Source organism: Oryzias latipes, chromosome 17 (genome assembly GCF_053564925.1).
Source record: "Oryzias latipes strain Hd-rR chromosome 17, Olatipes_Hd-rR_3.1".
NCBI classification, from domain to species: Eukaryota; Metazoa; Chordata; class Actinopteri; order Beloniformes; family Adrianichthyidae; genus Oryzias; species Oryzias latipes.
In genome coordinates, this window is record NC_136253.1 from 20,425,914 (window position 1) to 20,445,071 (window position 19,158).

At 37.7% G+C, this 19,158-nt stretch overlaps 1 protein-coding gene across 2 annotated transcripts in view; it reads right to left on the reverse strand.

Annotated features, from left to right (window-relative positions):
- Positions 1-19,158, reverse strand: part of LOC101174135 (low-density lipoprotein receptor-related protein 8) — a 134,709-nt gene that overhangs the window by 67,899 nt on the left and 47,652 nt on the right. For both annotated transcript variants that reach the window (XM_023964993.2, XM_023964992.2), the window contains exons 3-4: positions 17,499-17,621; positions 4,951-5,079 (exon numbers count right to left, since the gene is read on the reverse strand). In XM_023964993.2, the coding sequence (XP_023820761.1) occupies positions 4,951-5,079; positions 17,499-17,621 (252 nt within the window). The remainder of the gene's footprint in view (positions 1-4,950; positions 5,080-17,498; positions 17,622-19,158) is intronic.

Here is a 19,158-nt window from a genome sequence, read left to right on the forward strand (position 1 = left end):
ACTCCACCTGTCCCAGCAAGGGAGACAACTGCAGCAACATCCACTGACCAAGCTGACAAGCCCTGGCAGAAAAGATCCCCACAAGAAAAACACTGGCTCAGGCAGGCTGGTCAAAAAAAAATAGTTTTGCCATTGTCTTGCAGCTCGCAGATCAAGTGGTTTAGTTTTCCAGTAATGTCAGTCAAGAATGCAAGTTCAGATTCACAATGTTCATATTCACCATATTCAACAGACATCTCCTCCAATAGCACCTTAAAAATCCTGTGCTGTTTTGCTTTGCAGCTGAGGTTGTTTACGATTTTCAGAATAAGAGTCATTATATGTCCAGAGCCAATCACTTCTGCACATAAGGCCTGCTGGTGAATGACGCAGCAGTAATGCAGACATTTTGGAAAGTCTGGGTCAGCTTTACAGTGAGTGATGAAACCTGTTTGTCTATTGATCATAGCAGGAGTCCCATCTGCAGTCACTGCTACCAGCTTTTCTAATTGTACCTTTTTCTGCACAAAAACTCCTTCACCGTGTTATACATTTCAACTCCTCTTGTAGTTGTCTGTTAGGGCAGATGTGTCAGGAGTTCTTCTCTTGTGGAAACCAAAAGCTATGCTGTACTGTTGCCGTCCACAGACTCATCACACTGGACGTTAACCACCTGCACTTTGCAAGATCCCGGTCCAGCTAATTGGCCAAGTTATCAGACATAGCTGACACTCATCTAGACATTGTAGTGGAAATTGAATGAGTTCTATTGTTCTCATTCTTAGGGACAGTGATAGCAATTATCATCATTGCTTGAATTTTTTTCATGCTATATGCAAAAGTCTTTGTCCCTTAAGGCAACAGGTTACAGCCCCCCCCCCCCCCAGGCTGCTGTCGTATTAACAATAGCTTGGAGCTCCAGAATGGACAAGAAAAAACGACGAGAATGGCTCGAGCAGGGCGTTGCTCACGGGGCGGTCGCTCGTGCCATGCGGTCGCACGTGCTCGGGCCCGCTAAATGCTACTTGTAGCTTTAATTTACTATGAATTCCATCCACAACCACAAACTATGATATGAATCGAGTCAGTGATAAAATGAACCATTACACCACTAATTAATTGGTGATTCTAAATTGCCCGTAGGAGTGCATGTGTGAGTGTTTTGGCCCTGCGAAGGGCAGCGACCTGTTTAGGGTCTCTGACTTCGTCCAACAGTGGCTGGGCTGACTTTAGCAGCCCCATGATCCCGAAAGGGATTTAGCAGGTACAAAACAATTTAGATTTTTTATGCCCTCATTTATTGTTCTAAAAAAGAAAACTGTAAGAGGCAAAAATCTGTGTCAGCAGATAAAATTATTTGCGATAAGTACCAAATACATTTGATCTTTTTTAAACAAAAAGTGTGTTTTTTTTACTCTTGTTGCTGTATCTGTCAGTTTTTGCACAGCTACAAAATAAAAAAAGGGAAAGGTAAACATGTTTTTTTTACTACTGGCATTCCTAAGGTAAGTAAAGCAGCTTTAAATTCTAACATGAAAGCTGAAAGCTAAAATCCACTCTTTCAAAACTAAAAGTTACTATTTAAAATAAAAGTTTTATTAAAATGAATTGTTCTTATCTCACAGCCTGCAATGTCATAAAACCTGGCAAGTAAAAGCTGTAATATAGTTTAAACTGTAAATCAAATAAACCATTCATAATCCAGATCCAGTACCCTGCAGAGCAGCACTGACACCTCTGCTTGTTGTGGGCAGCAGATAAAGGAATGGTGCCCTAAACTGGCAATTCAGTGTGAAATAATGTCAGTCAGTGAGGGACAGCAAACATTTGGAATAGGAGCTCCCTCATGTCTGTCCGTTTCCACGGTGATGCCTCTCTGCAGCTCAGTGTTGTTCAGATCATTTTCTTCATAAAAACTGAGGCTGTCAAACTGAGAATGACAAAATGACTGTAAGTGCTTTAGCCTCCAGCAGAGATGAACAGCGCGGGACAGACTGTCGCAGATTTTTACACGATAAAGAACTAAGTCAACAGAGAGTTTGGTATTACATGAGATTTTCTCATTAAAATGACAAGGTCACCATAATTTTTGTGAATATTAAGCAACAAAAGAAATCTGTTAAAAAATAATAATGCCTTATTGTTACTATACTAGCCACTAGATAGCACATGATAGTGCTACACTACATATTCTCATGTCGGGAATTTTAAGGTGAAATTAAAAGGAAAACAACCTCCAGTGGAGTGGCAGAATATACATCTTAGTCACAAGGGCAGCAACCATTTTTGAAACCAGGTTTTAAGTATTTGTTTCACTAAGTTACCATTAACTGGTAAATGGCATAGATTTATTCAGCGCCTTTCTACTTTCTTAAAAGGCCCAAAGTACTTTACAGTGTTGGTCCCGTTCACATTGATGGCGGCTTTGCTGGCAAAAACAACCTATAATCACCAGGTTCAGGATCTTGTACTTCAACACACGGGCGCGCATAGCAAGAACTCTCACGTTCACGCATCGCTACGCAAGTTTTTAGGTCCATTGTCAGGCTCTACACATATAACATGCTGCAATTACACACGTGTTTAAGTTAGTTTCCTGTTTGTGCACTGCTTCAAAATTACCATAAGAAATAAAGACTACCATTTGTCAGATTTTGATCTTAGTGAGCCAAAGTAAAAACTTGAAGGTGGCATACTGAATATGTACTGTACTGTACTGAACAGACCAGATGCAAAACTTCAGACAGAGGTGGAAAACGTTGCAAGTGCAGACATGGTGGAGCGCTCATTTGATATTTGCTCAGAGGACTTGGAAAACTGCTTGTGACTTGCTGAAGGAAGAACATTTTTTTCCCTGCTCTGACCTCTTACAACCATTTTTTTAAAACAAAAATTGGTTAAAAAATAACATGAAAAACAGGAAATATACAGTGCAAAAAACAGGTAGAGTTCAATAAAAAGAAATAACCTTAAACATTTTAAATTACTTAAATACACAGTTAAACAGCAGCAAAAGCAGACAGAATACTAAATCATCAGCATAAATAAAGCATGTTTTGGGAAACGCCTGTTCTGTTTGAATAGTCTGAGGATACATGTAAAATAGATTACTGAATGTAGTGCCAACGTAAAAGTTTAACTAGGTATTGGCAGCATTTTTATGACAAAACATCAGGGGAGCTGAAAAAAATAAATAAAATGGAGCCGTCCCAGTTCAGAGGCACCTCGACAGATAGTAGAAAGAGATACAGTGACACATATAGGAAAAAAGACCAAATATCAGAGCTTTAAACTTGATTATACCATGGTACGGGTGAATTCTCGGTTCTGATTGGCTGCTTGGCGTGCGCTAAAAAGTGATAATGCACGCCTAAAAAAGAAGTTCTGATCACATGTTCTGCATCACTGTACTGGCTTCTTTAAAACAAACTTTTGCTTCACCATCTGGACAAAAACAAGCGGTAAGAGGTGAACTTTGACACGTTACCGTGACAACGCGTAGCACCATGTAACAAATAGTCTGCTTTACGTGAAAAAAGCGATCTAAACTGAAAAAATAACAAGAATAAAGTACTAAAAATCCAATTTTTTGTTTAATAGAGAATAATCTAATGAAAAAATAAATATTTTGCCACACAGAGGGAGAAGCGTTCCAAAAAAGGTAATATGTCGGTTAGAATTTGTCAAAAAGCAGCTTTCAAACTGGTTTTGCTCCTACTTGCGCAAAATATTTAGGTATTAGAGCCTCAATATCATTAAAAGAACTGGTTTAGTAATTTCTCCAAAATGTAAACATTAAATACAGATCAATACAAATAAAATAAAATTACTTTTATGGATTTTTTTTTCAGATGCTTATTTAAAAAGTTATGATGAAAGTTTAAAGTTATGATGATTTGATGGTTTATTGTACGTTTATGCATATAACCAGCATTAACTGGATGACCAAATAGAATTCTCTAACATGACTGAATTGGTAAACTGGGCTGGTTGGGTAACCTAACAGCTATTTTTGAGGTATAAACTAAATAATAAAACCATAAAAACATGGTCGCCCTTCTCTTATCCTAACATTAATTTCAATGCAGTTCAAAAGGAGCTAATCAAACAGTAGGAACACTGATTTCAAGGCTGGTTTTCTAGTCTTTATAAAGTAATTCCTAGAAGCTGCTGTTTGCTTATAAAAGGTAGTTGAAGAAAAGATTCCAATGATTCTTAAAAAATAACCATTTGATTTGCATCTTTCTGTTACAATTTAAGGGGAATAGTGATTTGTAATAAAAAACAAAACAAAGACTGACTAAAAAAAAAGCATACCTCTTTACAAAATATTTTAAAATGTTCAATCAAAACTTCCACTGTAAGAAGTTTCTATGACAACATTTACGAAATCAAGGCCATGAGTCAGGGTTTGTCATGGCGTGTTGGTGTATCAAAGCCTCTGACAAAGCTCAGTTATGCCTCTCTGACGGCAGCAACACAGAAATACAGTGGGATGTACGGCAGCATATGCTGCCTTCAGGATAAGTTCTCCTGAGATTTCCTTGACAAAAAAATGACCAAACAAGAGCTGAAACATTTTGCAAAGACATCAGTTTTGGTGGGTGCACTACTGACCTGCACCCACACTGCAAAAAACAGAATCCATAAAGTCAAAAGAACTTTCTTTCAAGAAAAAATGTCTTATCTTCTTCTTTTGCAATAAAAAAATTCAATAGCAAAATAAAATTAGTTTATTCTTGGTAAGATCATTTTTCTTCATTGTGCTTTTTTTAAGATGCTCTTCCAATAGTTAAAACATTTTTGGCTTATTTCTAAGGGGCCAGTTTTTGTGGTGAAGTAAGAAAAACGTGTAAACTAAACAAAAAAGTCGACTGTCAAACTTTTCAAGACAGAAATAAACTAGTGGTGGTGAGTTCATGTTTTTTTTTTACTGTCTAACAATCACCGACTGACTATGGAAAAACTCACCAGCAGCACAGTCCTCCTCATCCGCCCCGTTCTCGCAATCTTTCTCCCCGTCGCATCTCCATGACAACGAGACACACTTGTTAGCAGATCCCCCGCAGTCAAATTTCTCTGGAGGGCACGTCTGTTTGCCTGTGGACAGAGATGAACGAGACGGTGGGGTTACTGCAGAGGTTTTATGGGCACATAAATGCAGGAAGAAGACAACAACAACAAAGACATTGATGACCAGATTCCTATCACCCGGTGGTGCAGTTAAAACTGATCCCAAATTGGACCTCTCTTGCCAATTGATTTGTCTGGGCTGTTTCTACAGAGAAAAATCCCAGAAAGACCTTAAAACACAACTAATGCTTATCTGGCTGCCATAAAAAATAAAGAACAAGCCGGACTCCCTCCTTTGTTTCTTGCCAATCTGTTGTAGTTGGCACAAATTTGTTTTTTTTGCTTTTTATCCCGTATCCTAAGCATTTAATACCATGCATGTTGTTAATTATAAATCTTTGCTGGTAGTGTAGCCTTAAGCTTTCCACCAAACAAAAACATAAATAAATAAATCAAGATCTTGACCTAAAACAAAATTGGTCTTTTAAGTTTCCTATTTTCAATCCCATTCTGCCATGCGGTGTTTTAAGATGAACGTAGGAACCCCAGTTTTCAGATCAAAAAACATTTTTATCCAAAATGTAGGCAATCTGAAACAGTCAAAATCTAATTAAAAATAATTATAATCTTAAAATTTAAACTAGACTGCAATTTCTGTCATTTCGAAATCGGTTACACTATACTCTTTCAAGAGAGCCGCTGTTTTTTTTTTTTTTTCAGGCTCTCTGAGCGGCAGCTCGCAAACAGTGAGGTAAAAGGATTATTTGTAGTGTGAAGAGTGAGAACTTACTCCACAATGAGCACAATTTTTGAGGATAATAGAATTTCTGATGCTGCCATGGGCGATATTAGGTGGAATTGGGTTGCAGGTAATTGGACTAGAAAGAAAGTCCCAGAGGCCATGCTTCTACACATGTTCATATGTAGGAACATTGCAATGATGCCGCAAATGAACTTCTGTTGATCTGTTAAAAAGGATTTTTCTCTTTAATATTCAAAGAGTCACATCGTCTGTGGCGTTCACAAAAATGAATCACAAAGTGCATATTTGCATGGGCAGGATAGATTAATGTTAGGTTGAATATCAATTATGCAAAGAGCTTATGGTGCAGTGCAGTTTATGGACTATTAGTTAGGCACTATCCCTTCAGAATGCATTCGTTTTTACTCAAATGAAGACTGTATTACACACTGAATGGTGTGTAATTTTTATTCTTTTTTAAAGCCTTTTGACAAAGTCAGAGCTAAAAGTAAATTCAGAGAAGAAAATGTAGGAATTTGTCCTGCAAGTCGATTCGAGTCACAGTTAGCTGTACTTTAGTAATGGCCTAGTCTTCTTTATGTCTTTATTCCTGAAACAAAAAATCTGATCAATTTAGAGCTCAGAAATAAATAAAATGGAAAAGTCCACTTCACTAATAAGAATAATTTCCTTTATTAAGCTACATTCACACCGGGCATGTGTGGTGCATTTAAGAACGAATGAACGTGTGTTCTTGACCGGGCTTCTTGAATACGGGGGTCACACTGGACTGTCTCTGCCTGATTCTAGCGCATGTAGCTACAGTTGGAAAAGGCTTATTGCAAAATGTCAAATCGGTGCAAATCTCTGGAATCTCGCTTCAGGCTTTTTTTTACAGTTCTTTTCTGATGTATGAAAGACTTGGAGTTTTATAATTCCACCTGGGCAAAAACTGCAAATATTAATTTCTCCTCCATGATCAGTTTTCAAACAAATGGCATCTCTGTGAATTAAAAAAAGGATGCTATCCATATGTGCCCACCAAATCCAACTCCCTGATAGGTTAAAGTTCCACAGGCTTAACTCTGAACACACATTTTGTATATAGAGCCCGAAAAATTGCATAGCGACGAGTGAACACAAACCTTTTGAACGCAGAATAATAAGTTAGTTTTATGACATTTTACCATCTGTAAGGAAGTTGACTCATACAGGTGTTGTTGGGGCGTGTGGGGGGGGGATCGTGCAGTCTCCTTAAGAAACGTGATGATATGGAACGTACCATTGTCGTGCATATGTTAAGTGTATCCTAAAGTATTTGTAAGGATAATATAAGATACTGTACACGCACTTAGGATGTAAGGGTGATGCTGATGCATGGTGTCCTTACACTGCAGTCTAGTCATAAATAAAGTGCATGTACTGGCCATTTATTAAATGAACGTAAATGCTGCATGCATGGGGTGGGCAGGTGCCACGCAAGTGCCCGTAGGACACAAAGACAAGCTATGCTCTGATTGTTCAATGCCCTTATTTCTAACAGTCAGGATGCACACAAGGATAATGTACTTACCTCTTCAACAGCACTAACGGGCTCCTTGTGCTCTGTGCAGAATTTGAGGGGTTGAAAAATCTGTACGACATCCCCACATCTCACCTACTTAAACCTTGCTTCCCCTTATGTGTTGTTTAAGTGTTCGTTACGACCTATCGCACGCAGAATGCCGGTAGAAAAAAATGTGCATAAACATATTCACTTTCGGGCTCGCCAACTGGTCTATGATCTTCTAATTTCGTACCGGCCATGTACAAGTTTGCCCATTTTTCCCTGCAGATAGCTCATATCCACCCGTAAGGCCAGTAATATATTTACAACCATACAGTGTCATGTCATGCTTTATTGCCATAAAAATGATTAAAACCAGACGCATGAATAAACTTCTTACGACTAACATTCTAGCTTTTAAAATTTACAGAAACACAGAAAAGCAGGTGAAAAAAGAGCAGAACGGACAGAAAAACTGAGTTTTTTCTGAAACTTCAGCTTAAACAGACCTTTGAATTTCACTGACACTGAAAGAAACAACCAACTCTGCTATATAATAGTGTAACTCTGACTCCGTTGCAGTCCATGAGTTTCTGATATCACAAATTAAACATGACTTTTCACTATGTCATTTGTTGTGATTATTATTGGAGCAAGTGTATAAATCCTCAAGGTTTAAAAAAAAACCAAATAATACTACTTCTATTTTTAATCTTCTGGCAGTTGTTTTTCCACAATGTTAAAGTCTTAGATTTGGTATAGCCTATTTTGGAACTCCCTCATGACTACTGGACTGTATTATGGTCTTCATCCTGCCACTTGTTGAATAGAAGTGCAGCGCCACAGTCCAGGAGCACAATAAAGCAATATCTGATTGATCTGAATGGATCCAAGTAGGGTTGTGCCGATGGACGGTGATGGGTGACTGACATCCCGATGGAGAGACACCATTGTGATGCCACGCCCCCGCCACGTTGCGAGTCGACACCACAAGCCGCGGTTATATGTACAAAATAACTTGATGGGATCAATGGTCGGATTAGAATCCAACCGTGTACATGGCACAGAAAAATGTTTTCAGAATATAACAAACATTCACTAAGGTCACACTTTCGGTCGGAATAAATCATTCGCACATGCGCAGTGGGGTTTGAAAACCGGAAGGGGATATAAATTCCGCCGAGCGGTTTTTTTTCAGACTTTATTGAATGTAACAATTCAATACAAAACGATGTTAAACAGCGCCGAGCGGCTATATACATTGACATGTCAGCTCGGTAAAATACGAAACGATCTTCTAAACGTGCTTTTAATAATGTTACGGTTATTATGAAACACCTGTTCGCTCATCATTTGAATTTTAATCCGTGTGGTCAGTGCTTTTTCTGAACGTAGCCAGGATTAGCAGTATGCTAACACGGGCTAACAACGTTAGCTTTGGGTGGCGCTGCACGTAAACATGTGGGAATAACATCAGCCTTTATTTAGTCGGGACACAACTGGAAACACAAATCCACGTGATTGATTGAATGTTTTCTAAGGACTGAGCGACATTTCTGCTTTGAAGCTCAAACCCCTGTGTCTGTGTGCTGACGATCCGAGCTCTGCAGACACACACTTTTAGACCCGGTTCTGAGTTCGGTAGCTCGTACCCCTAGAGCTGCGGGACGGATCGCAGTCTTAAATCTCCCACACATCCCGCTCATGTAACAAAGCACCCCCCCTACCTTCCCATCAAACACAAACCTTTAAGTTCGCACTCCGCCGGTCCACTTCACTAGTTAAGTGCAGGAGCGGACTACTTCTTTTCTATTTTGTTTGTTACTTTTTTTGTTAAAGTCACTTCCCGCAGTTTATACTGGATCATTGCAGATTAGTCATTAGTTGGGAAATAAAATAAAAAAAGTAAAATAACGAATAGCAGTTATATAAGAACGAAAAATGTAAAAATACCCCCCCCCCCCCCGACGATGTCATCGTCCATCCCGATGGTTGACAGCAAACATCGTCAACGGCCAATTTAGGGGACATCACCCAACCCTAGATCCAAGTATTGTTCTTTAATTTTTGATAAAAAGCAACAGAAGTAAATTCAGGACTCCTCCCTTAATTTAGCTAAAACAGACACTGTTGGAAGCCAGGAGGAGGAGACGGGCGTTCCTTTGATCACAACAGCTAATTATCTATCAGAAGAAAGGTTGCAGCTTGAAACAGCCTGTAAGCCTGATGGCATCAACCTTTCTTGACCAAGGTGAATTGTGGAGAAAAGTCCATGACTGGATCTATTTCTTTGGCTGTGGAGCAGTGGGTACTTCAGTGTCAGCAATTAGCAGATGCAGGTTTGAGTCCAAGAACAGTCACAGCCTGATGGTGTCAGGAAAAGAGTTCATATTTAAAGCTACTGAGTTGATGCGAGGATGTTGCATGTCACAAAAATATCAAGTCTCTGTTGAAGCATAAAGGTGAGAAGAGCTGTTACAAACCAACTTTTGTTCAGATACAATGTCGGCTTGTTCAGATTTGATCAGATTACAAGAAAAAAAAAACTTATTTCAAAGGGGTTTTGTAATAAATAACAAAAAGATAATCTGAGAGATTAAAGTATCAAAAACTAATATCCGTGCAGCACAAAGGACAGAGCATTCTTTCCTTTACTCCAAACAAACAAATCAATTTGTCCATTTTGAGAGTAATTCACTGTAAGCGCAAGTGGTTATGGAGTAATCAGTGCCCATCATTCTTCCCTGCATGGGTGTGCAACTGTGCAACTACAGCACACAGGTGGTAACAAAGAGGCTCAGAGAGGTACTTTTGGATCTAGTTGGTGCCTGGGGAGAACAGGCAGCGGTAGGAGATGCGGCGGGGCCGTGACCCATTAGAGAGGAAAAAAGAAAAAGACAGCAGTAGCCTCTGCAGTGCTCACATTCTCCTTCCATGTCAGCAAACCCGTCCAACTCAGAATAGCTTGAGTTACATTTCTCTGAAGGCGCATCTTGACATTTTACAACTGTAGTTCTGTGGGTCTCTAATGGTCTACTGCTCCAACATTCAGCTGTTTTATTTGTAGGGAAGCTAAATAGATATGAAGGCAATGTGACATGCTAATGATAACATGATTTATTATTCTTCCCACTTTATAGAAATCTATGCAAAGTAGATTCAACTCAATGACTACACAGAAATCAAAGAAAAACGGACTTTTTGGACAATATGATCAAACTTTTTGTTTATATGTGGCAGAAACTGAAAAGAAACGAATAAATGAATACTAGATATGAATCATCTGGTGCTTCCTAAGAAGATATACATATGAAAGACTGGTTTAAAGGATGAAGGGATCCAGAGACAAACTGCTGGACAACCTTTTCGAAATTTTTCCCCCCTGGAGCCAAACAGAAGTCATCCATACCAAGTGTAAAGAGATGAAGAAAGGAAGAAAGGCTGCACTGCAACTGGAGAAGAATCTGCGATGGTGCATCCATGAAGGGCAAGCTGTCCTGTCCATTTAACTGACACCTCCTCAGTGAAGCGGCAGCTCTGTTCCTCCACAACTTCTGCTACTAACTTTTTATAAAGACCCCAATGAACCAGCAGGTGTTTTATATCTGATCGTGAAATAACTGTCAACATTTTGAATGGAACTATAGCTGCATGTGGCTGTAAAAGTACCGGTAGGTAAAATGTGTTTGACTTCTTATTTGAATATAGAATGTGGCTCATCCATATTTGTTCATTTTGGGTGAACCACTGCTTAGTTACTGATAAAAATATACTGATATATGCAAAGGTATCAAGTAAGCAACTAGAAACTACCAGATACTTTCCCTTTACACTTATAAAATATTTTTAGGAATCTAGATTTTGTCTTTTGTTCTTAGACAAGAGCTGCCTATTTCATTTAATGGGAACAAATCAAAACAATCTAAAAAGTACAATCAAAGCCCAAACTCTGGAACGCTCCTGATATCATGAACAATGTTTCTCCAGCTGGTTTTAAATCTAAACTCAAATTTTTAAAACAGCTCATAGGTTGTTGACCTTCAGGTCTCCACATGAACCCAAAACCAACTTATTTAAGCTAAACCCACTAAACTATAGCTACCCCAAAAACTAAAACTTTAACTCTGACAATACGGATGCACAAATTTATAGTAAACCATAAATATTAGGTGAAATGCTGATGTAACTTTAGTGATTAATTTGCAGATCAACCAATCAATCTTTATTTGTATGACATTTTGTGAGTTGGTAACACAAGGGGCCGTAGGCCTACACCAAGACAAAGAATATAAAACAAGTAGGTTTAAGTCACACTGACACTAAGGCTGGTCAGCTCATTGTTGCCGAATTATTACATTTCTAAACCATCCTGCTCGTAAGTTAACCAAGAGGTAAATATTACAAACCACATAATATAGTTTCTAATTTGTTTCAATGTATTTGCAAAACTTTATCTTTGCCTTTTATGGATTTTTCATTAAGAAAAAGTAAAGAGGAAGTACCTGATAGTTTCTCATTTGTTCCTCACTTCCCAAGTAACAAACTTTAGTGTAAATAATATGTAATTAACAAAAAATACATCTTAAAGTTTAACAGCGGTTTGGCTAAATATCTGGAAAGCCGAGGAAGAAAACATGGACGCATGAGAAGAACCCCGAACTTCAACAAGGACAAATCTCGTTCTCTGCCAAAACACACTATGGAAATGAGCCAGTAACCCATCATTACTTTTTATTACTCATATACATTTTTCTGATTAAAAAACAGCTCACACATAACGTGCCACACTCAAGAAAAAAGGAATTTAAAATATCATTAAGCTACTGTAAGGTATCGTGTGTTCTGCATTTATTTTCCTGTGAATTTTAAAGTTACATTTGAATACCAAGACAGGGGCAAATAATTCATCTCACAGTGAACTTCTGCTATGTATTAAGTGATGTGAGTGTGTGTGTGTGTGTATATATATATATATATATATATATATATATATATATATATATATATATATATATATATATATATATATATATAATAAAATATTATTTTCCTGCTAAGGTTGGTTTGACTGCAAATTGCTAATGCCAACAGTAAAGAGTTATAGCATTTCAAAAAGGTGAAAAGAAAGCAAAAACAAATGATTCAAAAAAAAGACTAAATGTGTTAAAGGACATCAAATATCCCAAATATTCAAGATTATTTCTGTGAATAATGAAAGTCTCCACGACGAAACATTCAGAAGTTCCCTCACACCTGTCAACGCATCAAAGTGAATCTAAAAGGAGAAAAGAAATCTTGCTGAAAGGCAGTCCAGAGATGAGATAAGTAACTTTGGCAGAAAATGTCAGGCAGCCAGCATCCTCTCTACGAGAGACTCATGAGACAAAGCAAAGGCGAGGGGCAGAAAAACTGCTGCACAGTAGCTGCAGTGTCCTTGACCCTCCTTGATTAATACGTTGTAAAACCCTAAGCTTACGCATCTTCATGATCCTTTTTTTTCTCTCCAGAGTTTATGGGTAACTTGCTCCACGTTGCCCTTATTTGAATTCTTAATTTAGCTGTGTGATGCTACTCCAGTGTGTAATTGGGAATTCACCCAGTGAAGCAGAATGATTGCGGCACAGATGTCATCCAACAGCAGCAGATTCTCAGCATCTCAGCAGAGGCTGTGCAGCTGCTTGTATGTGTCCTGTGTGTTTTACACAACCAAAACGGATGGCAACATTGTCAAAGAGAGCTGGAAAAGAACTCAAATGGACAGGAAGTCCATGTCCTTTAACCTCTATGTCCTGCAATAAGAAGAATACCAAAGAAAAACACTTTTTTACATGTAAAAATAAACCATGTATTGGTAAAATATTACATTTCTGTGGAGTAGATCATGCCAAAAGACTTTAAAAACAGTTAACTTTCTCTGAATATTTTTTAATTTAACCTTTTAATCTATATTTATAAATTGAGTTCAATATTAAGAAGAATATTTCTGAAATATAAATTTTATTTATTTTTCTTGATGATGTCTACACATGATGCAATGTCCAGATTTCTTCATCTGCATTTTTTTCCAAAGTGTTCTTTATTTTCTTCATCGCTTCCTTCCACTCCCTTTCAAGCAATATTTATTAATATGTCTAATTATCCTAAGTTTGATTCGTCATTGTATGAATGCATAACTGATGATTGGATTGTTTTTGTGTATTATTATTTGATTGCTTGAAATAAACCATTTCAAATCAAATCAAAGCAAAACAATTTTACACATAGAACTTTTTAATGTTGAAGACTTTTTGTGACTGGCCCCAAGTGCTTTATTATGCAAATGCTATACTATCTGCTAAACCTAAGCTTTTACTTACGGATACAATCCGTAAGTGATACAAACAAATCAAGAAAGTATATCTAGATGATTTCTTTGTTGCTACATGCTCATCAGTAAAAACAAAAACAAAACAGACATGCGTATTTCCTATCTTTTAATTGGTGCCACATTTATAAGAAGCCAAATCTTTACTTTACTCTTTTCCACATCCATGTGGATTTAAATAAATAATAAATAGCTTTGTCAGACAGTATATATTTTTCTTTAACATATATAAAGTTTTCGTTTAAATTTTATAATTCCAACTTTTGTCAAAGCTCTTCAGAAAAACATGACTTAAAAATGCACAAAAACAGGGATTGCATTTTTGGTTAGTCTCCCAGACTGGGTTCAATTTGGCAGAGAAGCCTAAAAATTGTAATTAGTGTAGATTTTTTACTGTCATTATATAAATTCCTGGAACGAGCTGCTGGAAAACCTCACGCAGTTACAACAGCTGCCCATTGATCCCAATCCAAAACTGCAGTTTTGTAACTAGGGACAAACAAAAGGGGTTTTCGGCTTTTTTTGTTTTGGCATTTCAACTTCTTTTTAGGTCTTAAAAAGTCAATGCTCCATCTCGCACACCCATGATATATCCTTCAGGTCAAAAACTGCCATCAAGAGGCATTCAATGTCTTTCCGTAAAAAGAGTACAGTGCAAAAACTGTGTGTGCTGATCAGAGTCAATCGTAATAAATGAGAAAAATTAAATACAACATACAGAAGAGTATTTATTGCAACAAAAGACAAGAACACATTAAAAAAAACAATATTTACATAAAATCTTTAGGAAAATTATACCAATAACCTGACTCTACAAATCTGAGTAGGACCATTTGTTAAAATGTCTTTTTAATGCACAGTTTGATTCAAACAGAGAAGCAGCAGTTGATTAAGGAGCGCTCATTAGTTGTCTTTGTTCTCGCCTGAACACATAATCAGGATAGCCGTAGGAACACTTGAACTGCTGTTGTTTCTGACTGAGTGTAGACTGTAAGTACCTTTGGGTTGATGTAAAGCAACATAAAACAGTCTACCGAAAATTTTAATATGAAGCGGAATTATATTTCTCAAATAACATTTTTTGAAGAATCCAAAAACAATTTTCTTTATTCATTATATGTCCAGTTTATGGGCTTTTTTGAGGGCTTTCCATAAATATGCATTTCTCCTTAAAAAAAGATCTTTCTTCTCCAGCCAATAAAGGCAGAACCTTCCTTTTTCTTTGTTGTTTCATCCTGCCAAAGCCTCTTTACGTCTCCCTCTGCTTGCATTCGGTGAGTGACTCCAGGATCTTTGAACGACTGCTTCATTATTCATTGAACCGACCCACACAGCAAAAACCAAAACCTGAATGCAAATATTTTTGAAGGATTGTCCCACTTCCTATCACTTTGAATGCCCTCCCTCAAAAAGTGATAAGGGCACGCAGGGTCAAAGTTTCACACCTGAAGCTAACATCATCAGCTGACCCTCGCATTAGCATAAAGACACAGGTGTATGAAGGATTCAAAGATCTGTCTCTGATTGATTGTATTTCAATTTAATTTTCTTTTTTTACGTCAGTCCAGTAAAGAAAGCCCACGCTGTAATTTATATTGAGTGTTAATGTTTGCATAGTGGAGTTGCGGCCTTTAAACGCAGTGTCATTTATCAAGAGCTCCATGTGATGTCTGCAGCCCCTGCAGAGACCAGAGCAGGCGGGGCAGGAAATGAAAATTAACATTAAAGAAAGAAAGTAACTGATTAACAGCCTCCCTGTGCTGCACAGCTCCAGGTTTGTGTGTGGGAGCGACTTAAAGAGGATGCCGGTCAGCAATCATCGGGTCTTGGCAGATAATCGTAGCCTTTCATGCTCTCGCCATCACACAGTGTTGGAGTGTGTGGGCGAGAAGACACTGGTGAGGTGGCTGAGCATACCTCAATGCTGAATGGAACTTTGTCGTGGAAGACAGAGAGGAAACAAATAGAAAATTAAACTACCGGTAGTTACAGCTTTTCTTAAAAGATAAAAATTAAATTGAATTAAAAGATCGGTTGAATAAATCATGACATAAAATGTAAAAAAAATAAAGATAAATTGCCTTTATTAATTTAACATAAGTGAATTAAAATCACTTAAGTTAAAAAAATCCTGAAGAATAACAATAATAATAACATAAAAAATCAAATAAATTACGGTAATTACAATTAGAGCCAAGAAGTGCAATATTTCAATAAAAAAAACACAAGTAGTTAAGTAGTGACTTAAGTTATTCTTTTTAATAAACCTTTATTTGAGAATAAATTAGATTTCTTTTGTAATTTTGTCAGTTCTTTTTAACAAACAGTCATTTATTTGATTATTGCATTTTATGGTATAAGTCTTCAAAGCAGAGATTTAGGAAACTGTCCAAGACAATAAGAATGGAACAGCTCTGGTCAGTGTCAAAAACCAAAAGTAAACCATCATTAGTAAAGGACCTGCTTCCTTAAGCAACTCAAAAACGTATCCCGATCTGTTAACAGGAACAATTAATCGGATCCATAAAAAACGGAGATGAAGTGGAGTTGAGTGGAACTAATCTGCAGGAGGGAGAACGTGACTGGTGGAAATGAAAACACACCACACTGCTTCTCTGTTTATCATTCCTGTTTGATACACATATTCATACACTCAAGTCCCAACATTTATGACCAACGAACAACTAAATCATATTTGATTACCAATGAAAAGGATCATTTATCCAGATACAAATGTTGCCCCCCGCCCCTCCTTTTTTTTTTTTTTTACTATGCTTTTATCCCAGTAATTTTAGGCCCTGTTATCTTGAGGTAAAAAAAACTTCAGTCTCAACTGGGGTGACTATGACTGCAATGACAATGACGCATGAGTTATTTAATGGAAGCCATGGTTCTTGGGGAACCCAAATTAGGTTTACCAGACATAATCAATTGTCCAAAGTTAAGATGTGATGATTTGAAAACCAAGCACAGTAGCAGTTAACTGCATCAGACAATTAAACCGTCCTTAGTTTGTAGAACTTGAACTGACCTTTTCCTTTTGTTTTGGATTCACCTCAGCTCAATTTCTTTAAACATCTTCAAAGGGGGATCATTTCTGCAGACAGGGCACTAAAGGTCCAATACATAATACACCCTGGGACTCTTTATCTGTCATTCTGCTGCTTTGATGAAATAGTTGGGTTGATTGGAATACATTACTTTAATTAATAAATTAAATTAGGAAGCAACATAAAGGAACAAACTTCATCTTGTTACTAAGCAACAGCTGCTGAATTAAAATGCAAAACAATAAGCGCAGCATGAGGGGATTTCTTAAACATGTGATTCTTGACAGCACAATAAATAAAGGAGATGATTTAAATCAAAGAAACATCAACAAAGCAAAATAGATCTGGGGAAGCCTTAACAATAAGTTGTTTTATCATCCAGAGTGGACACAAAAAAATCCTCAGTTGCCATTCTTCTGTTCAATTAATTTAATGATGAGTTATGGGGTGGCTGCACGGTGACGCAGTGGCTAGTGCTCTTGCCTCACAGCAAGAAGGCCGGTTCAAGTCCCGGCTGGGGGAGTTAAGTTTGCGTGCATTGGAGTGGCTTCCTCCAATTGGCAACTCTAAATTGTCCCTAGGTGTGAGTGTGAGAGTGATTGCGACCCTGCGACAGAAATGCCTTGTGAACCCCGCCTACGCCCACAAGTGGCCGGGATAGGCTCTGGCAGCCCCATGACCCCGAAAAGACAATACAATGGCAGAAGAAGAAGATGAATTAATGAGTTAGGGGGCGTTACTTACTGCAGGTCTCCTCGGCTTCATCAGAACCATCTGGGCATTCTGGTTCCCCGTCACACCGCCATCGCCCCGGGACACACTGTCCATTAAAGCAGGCAAACTCTGCTGGGGCACACGTTTTCCTGGCTGTTCAAAGACACAAAGCGACAAACACATGAGCAATTTGATTTGTATGGAAAAAAGACAACTATTACCAATCTGAACGTGCACCTTTTTTTTTCTCAAAGTAATACCTACAACAGTGTTTTAGGGCAAGTTTACAACCTTTTTGTTTTTTAACGACGACTTTTAAGTCGTAAATTTACAAGAAAAAAATCTCGTAAATTTACAAAAAAAATGAAGTCATAAATTAACGAGGAAAAACCCCCAAAGTTGTTTGTTTATCGGAGCCTTGCTTAAAGATCAAAGATGCGAAGCATAGGATTCAACCAGATGTTTTTGAAACCGGATAGGTTTAAAAAACAAAGAAACTCTGAACCTTTTGGCGACTCAAAATCAGATTATTGTCAGTGTAGCGGCTTTCCGGGGTTCGGTGTCGGTAAAGTGGAGTTTCATATATAAAATAAGGAGCTCAGAGACACATTTGGGTGTAGAGGATCACTACTTTATTTCCTTTTCATTCACATACCAAGAAGTCCATTTGTCACTTTATGTCATGAACCTCTGATGCGTAGAACACCAATGCGGAAGTAAACAGTGTTACATACGCCCCCTACTCCTGATGAAACGTCTCATTTCAGCATAAAACAACAAAGATGAAAATAGTCTGTTATATTCGCATTAGAACGTTGAAAATGCCAAAATTTGCTCCTCCTTAGACAGAAGCGTCACTCAGACTTCGAGATCTTGTCTTTCATGGAGGAAGAAAGGATTGAAGTGGACAGCTGCAGGGATACCGATGTCTTCATCAACAGACTGCAGAGATCCTGCAAACCACCCATCAATAAATAAAACATTAATAAAACATAAATTGAACAAAAGAGCTTCTAAACATTTTTGACGTTGTCAATAGACATTCGGCTTACCTGTTCAACTTAGTTTAGTCTGTCTGCTCTGCTGCTGCACGGCGTTCACTTGTTGCACTGTGTGCTCACTTTGTCTAATTTTGACTAATCTAGTACATTTTTTTTTCTTTTTTCTCTTTTTTTGGTGGCCCTAAAACTCCGTCCTAAGAACCCCCTTTGCGTTGGGAAATTTTACATTTATGATGGAAAATATAAGATTCCTAAAAATGTGATGCCTGAAACAGGTCTCAACATAGTTTGTATAGGTAACACAAGTGGGTTGGAAAGCATCACATTTGATTAAAAATAACCCCAAGAATGAGAATATCAGCCATTTATCCAAAATCTGCTATATAACTAAGCAAGAAAAGGAGAATCTTAGAGACAGAAATCTATGGCAGAGGTTGACAGATCAAAAACAATATTCCTTCACGTGAACCACAAAAGGTTTCACAAATGCCAATATTTACACTGAAACTGGACATCCGTGTCTTGAGGCTATCAGATGACACTGCATCACTCATCAGCATGAAGGTGTCAAAGATTTTGCAAAATAGGGACAAAAAATTCCTTCAGAAAGCTTTGTTGGCAATCAGTGGATTCCAACCAAAGCTCTATCATGCAAAAAAGGAAAGTTCTATGGACCAAGACTAATTCAA